This window comes from Homarus americanus, unplaced genomic scaffold (assembly GCF_018991925.1).
Source record: "Homarus americanus isolate GMGI-L3 unplaced genomic scaffold, GMGI_Hamer_2.0 scaffold40856, whole genome shotgun sequence".
In the NCBI taxonomy this organism is placed as follows: domain Eukaryota; kingdom Metazoa; phylum Arthropoda; class Malacostraca; order Decapoda; family Nephropidae; genus Homarus; species Homarus americanus.
In genome coordinates, this window is record NW_024734615.1 from 5,362,546 (window position 1) to 5,376,578 (window position 14,033).

Sequence of the window (14,033 nt, forward strand, 5' to 3'; positions counted from 1 at the left end):
TTTAATATAAATTGGGCCTGTGAGTGCGTGTGTATGGCTCGTTGCCGGGACGCTTGGCGCGCTGCCAGACGTAGAGGCAGCTGGGCGCAAGTCGCAACGGAATTGAAGTGTCTCACTGCTCCCTGCTCAGTCACCCAATGACCGTGGGCGGGAAGGGATGTACTGCTGGGCAGCTCCCTCAGTCATCTGACTGCAGTTTGCACAGACAATTCTGATTAAAATACTCAACACAGCACTTCACAGAACACTTCACTTCACTGAACAGTACTGTACACAGCATAGCACTTCACAACACTGTAAGTCCTGAGACTTGTAGTCTGGCTGTAAATCCTTGGCGAAGCTGAAGACGAGACGCCATTAACACAGTCCGGCGGGAAGGCTAAGTTCACTCTGAATTTCACTGAGAAATCTCATTGTGCCATCTATGTTTGTCTTTGATACCCCCAAAATGTTCTACACTACGGAGGGTATACTCAAACACTTGTTATCTTGAAAATAGGTTCTTACAGGGAGTTCTGCTATAACGCGTGTTTTGATAACGCGAATTTGCTCTAACGCGATTTATGAATTCGGAACAATATTTGTATAACGCGAACACTTGTTTGCTATAACGCGATTTTTGCTTACTATTTCTCCAATTTTGTGGTATTAACTGTGAATATGGTAAAGAAGAATATCTCCAAAAGGCGCTCTGATGATAGAATTCCCGGTGATTATCGTAAAAGAAAGGATATAACACTTGAAGAGAAGCTCGATGTTATCAACCTCAAAATCACCCTTCTCCCCCATCAAGTTACATTCATATTTTTTCAAGGTAAAGTGTTAAATTTACTGTATGATTTCATTATTAGATATGAATGTAACATTTATTTAGACTGTGCTATCCTTTGTGTTAGGCTAAATACTAAATTTTTTCGATTTCGAGTAATCTGCACCTAACCCTATTTTCTCCATAAGCCCTGTTATTTCTATTACGCGATTTTCTATAACACGATATTTTACAAGAACACAATTATCGCGTTATAGCAGAACTACCTGTATTCTTTTACGGGAGATATACAGAGGAAACAAATAGACAGTGGGCTTCCACACCATAAGGACTAGCGATCTCAACTCTCTGTATCACTCCGCGCTGGCATGTACAGATGCCAGCATTCACAAGCTGAATACATAATATGTAAATATGATAATTCACATACATAACATAGCGCATAATAAATGGAAATATTACATAGGATTAATACATGTTCTGCAATACTTTACTATACATAATTAATAGAGTAATATAAGAATACACAGCTTAAGGTACTACTTTGTGTCCATATTATACAGTAACAACATTCTCTGGTAGGTTATTACTGTACAACAGATCACAACTCTTACTGTAACAACATTCTCTGGCAGGTTATTATTGTACAACAGTTCACAACTCTTACTATAACAACATTCTCTGGCAGGTTATTATTGTACAACAGTTCACAACTCTTACTGTCACAACATTCTCTGGTAGGTTATTATTGTACAACAGTTCACAACTCTTACTGTCACAACATTCTCTGGTAGGTTATTATTGTACAACAGTTCACAACTCTTACTGTAACAACATTCTCTGGTAGGTTATTACTGTACAACAGTTCACAACTCTTACTGTAACAACATTTTCTGGTAGGTTATTATTGTACAACAGTTCACAACTCTTACTGTAACAACATTCTCTGGCAGATTATTACTATACAACCGATCGCAACTCTTACTGTAACAACATTCACTGGCAGGTTATTATTGTACAACAGTTCACAACTCTTACTGTCACAACATTCTGTGGTAGGTTATTATTGTACAACAGTTCACAACTCTTACTGTCACAACATTCTCTGGTAGGTTATTATTGTACAACAGTTCACAACTCTTACTGTAACAACATTCTGTGGTAGGTTATTATTGTACAACAGTTCACAACTCTTACTGTCACAACATTCTCTGGTAGGTTATTATTGTACAACAGTTCACAACTCTTACTGTAACAACATTCTCTGGCAGGCTATTATTGTACAACAGTTCACAACTCTTACTGTCACAACATTCTCTGGTAGGTTATTATTGTACAACAGTTCACAACTCTTACTATAACAACATTCTCTGGCAGGTTATTATTGTACAACAGTTCACAACTCTTACTGTAACAACATTCTCTGGTAGGTTATTATTGTACAACAGTTCACAACTCTTACTATAACAACATTCTGTGGCAGGTTATTATTGTACAACAGTTCACAACTCTTACTGTCACACTATTCTCTAGTAGGTTATTATTGTACAACAGTTCACAACTCTTACTGTCACACTATTCTCTAGTAGGTTATTATTGTACAACAGTTCACAACTCTTACTGTCACAACATTCTCTGGTAGGTTATTATTGTACAACAGTTCACAACTCTTACTGTCACAACATTCTCCGGCAGGTTATTATTGTACAACAGTTCACAACTCTTACTGTCACAACATTCTCTGGCAGGTTATTATTGTACAACAGTTCACAACTCTTACTGTCACAACATTCTCTGGCAGGTTATTATTGTACAACAGTTCACAACTCTTACTATAACAACATTCTCTGGTAGGTTATTATTGTACAACAGTTCACAACTCTTACTGTCACAACATTCTCTGGTAGGTTATTATTGTACAACAGTTCACAACTCTTACTGACACAACATTCTCTGGTAGGTTATTATTGTACAACAGTTCACAACTCTTACTGTCACAACATTCTCTGGTAGGTTATTATTGTACAACAGTTCACAACTCTTACTGTCACAACATTCTGTGGTAGGTTATTATTGTACAACAGTTCACAACTCTTACTGTCACAACATTCTCTAGTAGGTTATTATTGTACAACAGTTCACAACTCTTACTGTAACAACATTCTGTGGTAGGTTATTATTGTACAACAGTTCACAACTCTTACTGTCACAACATTCTCTGGTAGGTTATTATTGTACAACAGTTCACAACTCTTACTGTAACAACATTCTCTGGCAGGCTATTATTGTACAACAGTTCACAACTCTTACTGTCACAACATTCTCTGGTAGGTTATTATTGTACAACAGTTCACAACTCTTACTATAACAACATTCTCTGGCAGGTTATTATTGTACAACAGTTCACAACTCTTACTGTAACAACATTCTCTGGTAGGTTATTATTGTACAACAGTTCACAACTCTTACTATAACAACATTCTGTGGCAGGTTATTATTGTACAACAGTTCACAACTCTTACTGTAACAACATTCTCTGGTAGGTTATTATTGTACAACAGTTCACAACTCTTACTGTCACAACATTCTCTGGTAGGTTATTATTGTACAACAGTTCACAACTCTTACTGTCACAACATTCTCTGGCAGGTTATTATTGTACAACAGTTCACAACTCTTACTGTCAACATTCTCTGGTAGGTTATTATTGTACAACAGTTCACAACTCTTACTGTCACAACATTCTCTGGTAGGTTATTATTGTACAACAGTTCACAACTCTTACTGTCACAACATTCTCTGGTAGGTTATTATTGTACAACAGTTCACAACTCTTACTGACACAACATTCTCTGGTAGGTTATTATTGTACAACAGTTCACAACTCTTACTGTCACAACATTCTCTGGTAGGTTATTATTGTACAACAGTTCACAACTCTTACTGTCACAACATTCTCTGGTAGGTTATTATTGTACAACAGTTCACAACTCTTACTGTAACAACATTCTGTGGTAGGTTATTGTACAACAGTTCACAACTCTACTGTCACAACATTCTGGTAGGTTATTATTGTACAACAGTTCACAACTCTTACTGTAACAACATTCTCTGGCAGGCTATTATTGTACAACAGTTCACAACTCTTACTGTCACAACATTCTCTGGTAGGTTATTGGTTGTACAACAGTTCACAACCTTACTATAACAACATTCTCTGGCAGGTTATTATTGTACAACAGTTCACAACTCTTACTGTAACAACATTCTCTGGTAGGTTATTATTATTGTACAACAGTTCACAACTCTTACCCCAAACTGGCATTCTCTGGTAGGTTATTATTGCTTTGCAACAGTTCCTGACTTCTTACTATAACAACATTCTCTGGTGAGTTGCTTGTTGGCACAACAGTTCACAACTCTTACTATAACAACGTTACATAACGGCAATTTATTATTGTACAACAGTTCACAACTCTTACTGTCACACTATTCTCTAGTAGGTTATTATTGTACAACAGTTCACAACTCTTACTGTCACAACATTCTCTGGTAGGTTATTATTGTACAACAGTTCACAACTCTTACTGTCACAACATTCTCCGGCAGGTTATTATTGTACAACAGTTCACAACTCTTACTGTCACAACATTCTCTGGCAGGTTATTATTGTACAACAGTTCACAACTCTTACTGTCACAACATTCTCTGGCAGGTTATTATTGTACAACAGTTCACAACTCTTACTATAACAACATTCTCTGGTAGGTTATTATTGTACAACAGTTCACAACTCTTACTGTCACAACATTCTCTGGTAGGTTATTATTGTACAACAGTTCACAACTCTTACTGACACAACATTCTCTGGTAGGTTATTATTGTACAACAGTTCACAACTCTTACTGTCACAACATTCTCTGGTAGGTTATTATTGTACAACAGTTCACAACTCTTACTGTCACAACATTCTCTGCCAGGTTATTACTGTACAACAGTTCACAACTCTTACTATAACAACATTCTCTGGTAGGTTATTATTGTACAACAGTTCACAACTCTTACTGACACAACATTCTCTGGTAGGTTATTATTGTACAACAGTTCACAACTCTTACTGTCACAACATTCTCTGGTAGGTTATTATTGTACAACAGTTCACAACTCTTACTGACACAACATTCTCTGGTAGGTTATTATTGTACAACAGTTCACAACTCTTACTGTCACAACATTCTCTGGTAGGTTATTATTGTACAACAGTTCACAACTCTTACTGTCACAACATTCTCTGCCAGGTTATTACTGTACAACAGTTCACAACTCTTACTATAACAACATTCTGTGGCAGGTTATTATTGTACAACAGTTCACAACTCTTACTGTCACACTATTCTCTAGTAGGTTATTATTGTACAACAGTTCACAACTCTTACTGTCACAACATTCTCTGGTAGGTTATTATTGTACAACAGTTCACAACTCTTACTGTCACAACATTCTCTGGTAGGTTATTATTGTACAACAGTTCACAACTCTTACTGTCACAACATTCTCTGGTAGGTTATTATTGTACAACAGTTCACAACTCTTACTATAACAACATTCTTTGGCAGGTTATTATTGTACAACAGTTCACAACTCTTACTGTCACAACATTCTCTGGTAGGTTATTATTGTACAACAGTTCACAACTTTTACTGTAACAACATTCTCTGGTAGGTCATTATTGTACAACAGTTCACAGCTCTTACTGTCACACTATTCTCTGTTAGGTTATTATTGTACAACAGTTCACAACTCTTACTGTCACACTAGTCTCTGGTAGGTTATTATTGTACAACAGTTCACAACTCTTACTGTCACAACATTCTCTGGTAGGTTATTATTGTACAACAGTTCACAACTCTTACTGTAACAACATTCTCTGGTAGGTTATTATTGTACAACAGTTCACAACTCTTACTGTAACAACATTCTCTGGTAGGTTATTATTGTACAACAGTTCACAACTCTTACTGTAACAACATTCTCTGGCAGGTTATTATTGTACAACAGTTCACAACTCCAACTGTAACAACATTCTCTGGCAGGTTATTGCTGTACAACAGATCACAACTCCTACTGTAACAACATTCTCTGGCAAGTTATTACGGTACAACAGTTCACAATTCTTACTGTAACAACATTCGCTGGCAGGTTATTGCTGTACAACAGTTCACAACTCTTACAGTAACAACATTCTCTGGCAGGTTATTACGGTACAACAGATCACAACTCCTACTGTAACAACATTCTCTGGCAGGTTATTATTGTACAACAGTTCACAACTCTTACTGTCAAAACATTCTCTGGTAGGTTATTATTGTACATGATTCTAGCTCTTACTGTCTGAGAGAATTCTCTGGCAGGTTTTTACTGTACAACAGTTCACAACTCTAACTAAACAACGTTGTTCTCTGGCAGAGTTATTATTGTACAACAGTTCACAACTCTTACTGTCACAACGCATTCTCTTGTAAGAGTTATTATTGTACAACAGTTCACAACTCTTACTATAACAACATTCTCTGATGGTATTGTTGTACAACGAAGTTCACAACTCTTACTGTCACACTATTCTCTGGTAGGTTATTATTGTACAACAATTCTAGCTCCTACTATAACAACATTCTCTGGTAGGTTATTATTGTACAGCAGTTCTATCTTACTGTCACAACATTCTCCGGCAGGTTATTATTATTGTACAACAGTTCTTTCTCTTACTGTCACAACATTCTCCGGCAGGTTATTATTGTACAACAGTTCACTACTCTTACTGTCACAACATTCTCCGGCAGGTTATTGTTGTACACAGTTCACAACTCTTACTGTAACAACATTCTCTGGTAGGTTATTATTGTACAACAGTTCACAACTCTTACTGTCACAGAATTCTCTGGCTTGAGTTTTTACTGTACAACAGTTCACAACTCTTACTGTCAAAACATTCTCTGGTAGGTTATTATTGTACAACAGTTCACAACTCTTACTGTCACAGAATTCTCTGGCAGGTTATTATTGTACAACAGTTCACAACTCTTACTGTCAAAACATTCTCTGGCAGGTTATTATTGTACAACAGTTCACAACTCTTACTGTCACACTATTCTCTAGTAGGTCATTATTGTACAACAGTTCACAACTCTTACTGTCACAACATTTTCTGGTAGGTTATTATTGTACAACAGTTCACAACTCTTCCTGTAACAACATTCTCTGGTAGGTTATTATTGTACAACAGTTCACAACTCTTACTGTCACAACATTCTCTTGTAGGTTATTATTGTACAACAGTTCACAACTCTTACTATAACAACATTCTCTGGTAGGTTATTATTGTACAACAGTTCACAACTCTTACTGTCACACTATTCTCTGGTAGGTTATTATTGTACAACAATTCACAACTCCTACTATAACAACATTCTCTGGTAGGTTATTATTGTACAACAGTTCACAACTCTTACTGTCACAACATTCTCCGGCAGGTTATTATTGTACAACAGTTCACTACTCTTACTGTCACAACATTCTCTGGTAGGTTATTATTGTACAACAGTTCACAACTCTTACTGTCACAACATTCTCTGGTAGGTTATTATTGTACAACAGTTCACAACTCTTACTGTCACAACATTCTCTGGCAGGTTATTATTGTACAACAGTTCACAACTCTTACTGTCACAACATTCTCTGGTAGGTTATTATTGTACAACAGTTCACAACTCTTACTGTCACAACATTCTCTGGTAGGTTATTATTGTACAACAGTTCACAACTCTTACTATAACAACATTCTCTGGTAGGTTATTATTGTACAACAGTTCACAACTCTTACTGTCACAACATTCTCTGGCAGGTTATTATTGTACAACAGTTCACAACTCTTAATGTCACAACATTCTCTGGTAGGTTATTATTGTACAACAGTTCACAACTCTTACTATAACAACATTCTCTGGTAGGTTATTATTGTACAACAGTTCACAACTCTTACTGTCACAACATTCTCTGGTAGGTTTTTATTGTACATCAGTTCACAACTCTTACTGTCACAACATTCTCTGGTAGGTTATTATTGTACAACAGTTCACAACTCTTACTGTCACAACATTCTCTGGTAGGTTATTATTGTACAACAGTTCACAACTCTTACTGGTGAATGAGGCAAGGCCAGACCCCCTCTCCCACCTCCAGCACGTTTACACAAGTATCATCTCTCGTACCTATTAACCCTCATTAGGCCTATATCAGATCTAATTAGACCACTACACAGTATCCACATTAAAGACAATACAGTATGTATTATAATAATCAATAATGTAATATATTTTATACAAATAATTTATTTCTAATGAACTATAGTGACAAATTTTGCTTCGATTCATTTCTACTAATTATTGACCATCTGTGTTGCACTGGAGAAATGGATTGATGCTTATTTATATGCAAATAATCTCTGACATCCTGGTGACTTTCAATATCTTGTCTCTACAAGACAGAGAGAAAGCATGTGGCTACTGATGGCATATGCAAATGCTTTGGAACCATCCTTTTTGAAGAATTCACCCACTTCTACTGTTTTGTGGAACAAGGTCAAATGAATATGGGAAACATCAAAACTGCTCAGAATTTGTACAACACACTACTAAAACATGAATTAGCTTCAACCTTCCCCAAATGTTGCAATTACCTTGAAAATGTATTTACCACTCATAGTTACAAATTCCTTAGGAATCGATCATTTTCAAAGCTGGAATAAGTAAAAATGACTAACAGGTAAGTATGCTGAAGAAAAGACTTAATCATTTATCACTGATGTCGATTGAGCATGAACTACTGCAACAAGTGAATTTTCTGATGTGTTGGAGTCTTTTTTATTATTGAAAGATGGAATAATGAACATTTTATCTGTTGTGTTTGATGCAGGTTGTATGATATTAACTCAAATAATTTTTTAATAATGTGGATATGTGATTTACTTCCATTCATGAATGAAAGAAATTAATATTTACGGTAACTTGTAGTGGTTTCTCTGATTATTTACTAGTACATTTACAAAAAAATTTTAATTCTTATGGATAAATGTTTGAGTTTTATTAAGGAAATTGAGCTTGTAAAATGGAATCTTTAAAATATGGGGTCCTCAGTAAAATATCCCAGACCAGGGCCTCATGAAAGCTTAATCTGGCCCAGACAACAGAGGCATTATTTATAGCCAGGCAACTGCTACAGGAAAATGTCTAGAGGAAGAATAAATAGCTGTACTTTGCATATGTAGAGTAATGAAAAAGCTAGGGGTTTGAGTGGTTATGGCATTGTGTGAATGCTCAAGAACTGCTGTTCTCTGTGAGTAAATGGTGAGGAATTTGAGAAGAAAATAGGGGTTCACCAGGGATCTGTCTTGAGCTCCCTTCTGTTTTTAATGGTGCTAAAGACAGAATGGGACTTTAAGACTGGCTTACTCTGGAGTTGTTGTGTGACTTAGTGCTGAATGCTGGTAGCCAATAGTATTGAAGATACAACAGAAAAATTTAAGAAATAGAAGGAAAGAGTATATTCAAAGGGTTTGTGAGTGAATGTCGCTAAAATAAAATTATTTATTAGTGGCATGGGGGAAGGACCCGTGGTAGAAAGTGGAAAATAGCCAAGTACTGTCTGTAAGAAAGGTGTTGGCTGAAACTCAATAATGTACAGTAAGTGTAGAAGATGGATACACAAGAAATGCAATGGAGTGGATGGCAAATGCAGGATGTAATGATTTTAAGTGTTCTGTATGCACAGATAACCATGTGGCCTTCGCAAGGTTGGAGAAACTCAACATTGGGGAAATGTTCCTGGATTGTGTCGATGAGTTCTATTACCTGGGTGACATGATCATTGCTGGAGGAAGTATAAGGAGTTGCTGCCTTTATTGACGGCAAGAGGACCTTCCTTACACGTAAAAGGATAGATGTATGCAACTCGTGTGAGAATCATATTGTTATGTGGCAGCAAAACATGGGTGATTAAAAAAGAATGATTCAGGCTTGAGTGAGATGAAATGAAAATGGTGAGGTGGATGTGAAATGTGACACTGAAAACCAGGAAACACTGGTCAGTGCTAAGAGAGTGGCTTGATATTAAGAATACAGTATTGGTGAAGCTTTGCATAAAGGTGGGCTAAGATGGTCTAGGCATTTGGGGAGAATAGATGAAACCAACTTGGTCAAGAGATCTAATACAGTAATTTAAATGTGGAGGGAAAGAGACCCCAGGGTGGGCCAAGAACAACTTGGGAAGAGATTGTAAGAAATGATATTCAAGTTAAGAACCTGTCAAGAGAGGCTGCAAGAGACCTGATAACAGTGGCATGTATAAGTTTTTTGAAAAGGGGACGGGGGGTCTAAGACTTGAAGATAGGGACATTATTCCATCCAGTGGTGTAAGCAAGGGGCAATTGTAGTGAGCCCATACAGCTGGGAGACTTTTTGAAGCCATCTGCAATAAATACTGTAGTAGGACATAATTTATGGGCCAGAATTAATTTCTAAGTTCTTACGTCCTTGCAAACTGATTGTGTAGGATTGGAATAAGTTGAGGGCAGTAGCAAAAGGGGGTGTCATGGCCACATGCACCCCCCCATATATGCCACTGCCCTACATTATGGAAAGCTGCCATCAGGTAATGCAGGCAAACGTCAAAAATGGCTGTAAAATGTTGATGATAATGATGGCGATGATTATGTTTGTTGCTGAGAAGTGACTCTTGATGCAGGAAATGCCATAATAGAAGGGGATATATTATTATTATTATTATTTTTTTTTTACAGACTATTAGGAAGCCAGCAGCAAAAAGCAATAGAATCACGACTACAAGCTCAGTTAACTGCTACACAACAGATATTTAGGTCCCTTCGCCCAGTTACGTGTGATGTTGCCACTGCAGATAAAAATATTAGTGCATCCATACAGGGTAAGTCTGACTTGTTTTACTGTACATTTGTTGGACTACTTAGAAACTGTTTACCAAGTCCTGAACTAGAAAGAAATCATCCCACTGTACAGCAGATTCTTCATTGCATGTGAGTTAGCACTCTTGGGACCATACACCCATAAGTGCCGTATTTATTGAATGCAAATGAAAATTTTGCCTTTCCATCACTTTGTTACTTTTTACATTATAGTATAGTCTCGATTTACGCGGATTTGGTTTACGCGTTTGGTCATTTACGTGGCACCTTGCCAGACCGACAATTTTTATTTACACGGTTCATTCCATCATTTACGCGGGAAGCGGTGCAGGCAGGGTGCGCACAAGGTCCCCCAGTCGACAAAACATTACCGAGTTCTTCACCTGCTACCCACCACAGCCGGCCCAAGTCAGTGATAGTGAGGATATGGACTTTGAGGAGTTTGACAAATAGGCCCTGCAAGCCTCTGTGGTGATAGTGATACAGGTAATACAAGTGATACAGGTGAGGGCCAATAATCTGCCCTCTGCCTCGGAACCAACCCCCCATTCCCGTGTGCCCAGCCATCTTTACTACTATTGTAAGTGTTAAAAATCCTAATATTATTGATATTTCTCTTAATTATTAATTGTGTGCGCATACCATCATAAAATTAAGATGTTATTTTCACTACAATGTAGGTATTGTGTCGGAAAAATGTAGTTTGGGGGTTGGCCCAGTCTCTATTTCAATTCATCCCATATGTTCTGTTATTTCGTTTACTCGTTTCTCGTTTTACGCGGACCTCCACGGGTTCAATTGACCTCGTAAATGAAGACTATACTGTATACTTTTTTCTGATTATATTCTTGTCTTCCTTATGATTTACTCTTTCTTGCCATGTGCATTTTATACTGACTAATACGGTAAACCCTTGATAAGTCACCATTTGATATCTCAAAATTTCATATAATTTACCGGTAGCATGTACTGTATATGGTCTCGGAATTTTTTATAAAATAACTCATGAAATGACAAGTTATATAAAATTATCTGGGAAAATCTTGGCATATTTGGCCACATGGGAAACACTCACCTCTCTGCGCTTCACGCTTGGTCAGTCTGGTGTTTGTTGTTGTTGTGGTCTGATGCTGCTGGCTCACTCCACCCAGCACATGGATGTGGGAAGGGAGGGTGCTGTAGCACTCCAATAATTTGAGTATAAAGTACTATACATTGCACCACAGAGTATTTAGAGTACCAGAATTAATATTCAGCACTCCCAGGTAAAATTTGGTTCCCACGGTACTGACCCAGTAACACCCAACAACCTCCCCCTTTCATGTCAGGCCAGCCACTGTATGCAGAATGTCTTTGCTATTATGGTAAATCCTGTCATAGACTTTATTTAACTTACAGTGCAATTCATTTTATCCCAATTCCAACTGTCTGCATCTTCCAGGTATCCCAACTTTGTTCCCTTTGGTAAATATTCTAATTTAGTCTAACAATTATTTGCGTGTCTGACACCTGTAGTGCTATAACCAGTTTTTAAGCTAAAATTGCTGTGATAAACAATAAAATTTATATATAGCACATCATAAAATACAATAGCACATATTTTATGTACAAAAAATAGCTCCTCCCACACTCAAACTATCATCTAAGTGATGCCACAGTTCAGCCAGGCAGTCAACCAGCTGACGGAGATGTGTGCGTGTGTGTGCTGTGACATCACATTGGAGGGAGGGTGGCAGGTGAGTCAGGCACGCAGTACAGCTTACTGCCTTCATATACGCTTTATTCACACACACACACACCCACCCATGCTCTTTGTTTTTCTTATTTTTTAGTTTTATATATTTAAGTACTTTCTTTATTTGAAAGCCACATTTGAGTATTTTAATTTGTACTCTTTTGCTCTGTATTAAAGAAAACTTTGTTACTAGGGTGGGCTATAATATCCTTAGTTATATATGTTACATGTTTATTTACATACTCAGACTTGAATTATACGTAGGGAAAACAATTATTTTTGTTAAAATTAATTCTTTATTTTGTATACATAAGTGCCGAACTGTTTACTGTTTACGTAGCATTTCCCCTACCGTGCCTCTTGCCTACTGCAGTGCTGGTAAGTGTTACTTCTTAAAAAATATTAATTACCCTGTACAGTAGTACCCCGATTTACGCGGTCAATTGAACCCACAGGGTACCGCGGAAAGTGAAAACCGCGTAAAGTGAACAACAGAACATATGGGATTAATTCCAATAGAGATCTGGCCCGACCTCCAAACTCCACTTTTTCTGACACAATACCTATGTTATAGTAAAAATAACATCAAAATTTTATGATGGTATGCTCACACAATTAATATTTAAGAGAAATACAGTCGCCAGGTTAATGTCCATTCAAATAATGGACTCAAATCCCCCCCTCTTCCCAGCTCACTGGCCCCTACCTCTCTGAGAAATGATTGAGTGAAACACTAGATTTTAAGTTTAGAAATAAATAATACCCCAGACTAAAGTTAGGATAATATAATTGACATTTCTGGATTCCTTGCAGGTCAGGGAATATTTTGAATGTAAACTTCATATATTTTGCACAAAAGATAAAGTACTTGCTTTGTGTAATCCAAATTATTACATTAGATATAAAATTTGTATGTCTAATGCAAAATCCATGATGTTTATATTAAAAATGATCATCATATTGTAAGAATTCCAGCAATGTAAATTATATTCTGGTCCAGTAATTTGTATGAATTTTATGAGCAAAAACAAATATCTTCAGTTAATAAAAAAAAAAATATTCTTCACGACACTATCTGTCAATCAAAGTACCCCAACTTGCCTCCCCCCCTCTTCCAACCGCGCCAGATGGTCGGTCGGTCCCAACCCTCCCCCCACCCCCCACCTTCCTTCCCTACCAGAGAAATGTTGGGTGAAAGAACTAGACTTTAACTTTTAGTAATAAATAATACCTCAGACTAAAATTAGGATAATATAATTGACATTTTTGGATTCCTTGCAGGTCAGGGAATATTTTGAATGTAAACGTCATATATTTTGCACAAAAGATAACATATTTACTCAGAGTAAACAAAATACTTAGAGTAGATCTAAAATTTGTATGTCTAATGCAAAATCTATGATGTTTATATTCAAAATGATCATCAAATTGTAAGAATTCCAGCAATGTAAATTATATTCCGGTCGGGTAATTTGTATGAATTTTATGAGCTAAATAAAAAAATAATAATTATACTTCACGCGTATATGAGTAGA

The 14,033-nt window shown here is 36.8% G+C and overlaps 1 protein-coding gene across 1 annotated transcript in view; it reads left to right on the forward strand.

Annotated features, from left to right (window-relative positions):
* LOC121870391 (mediator of RNA polymerase II transcription subunit 16-like) overlaps positions 1–14,033 on the forward strand; it is a gene marked incomplete in the record, with an annotated part of 168,675 nt that overhangs the window by 112,248 nt on the left and 42,394 nt on the right. The window contains 1 exon segment of the mRNA XM_042372215.1: positions 10,623–10,765. Within this exon segment, the coding sequence (XP_042228149.1) occupies positions 10,623–10,765 (143 nt within the window).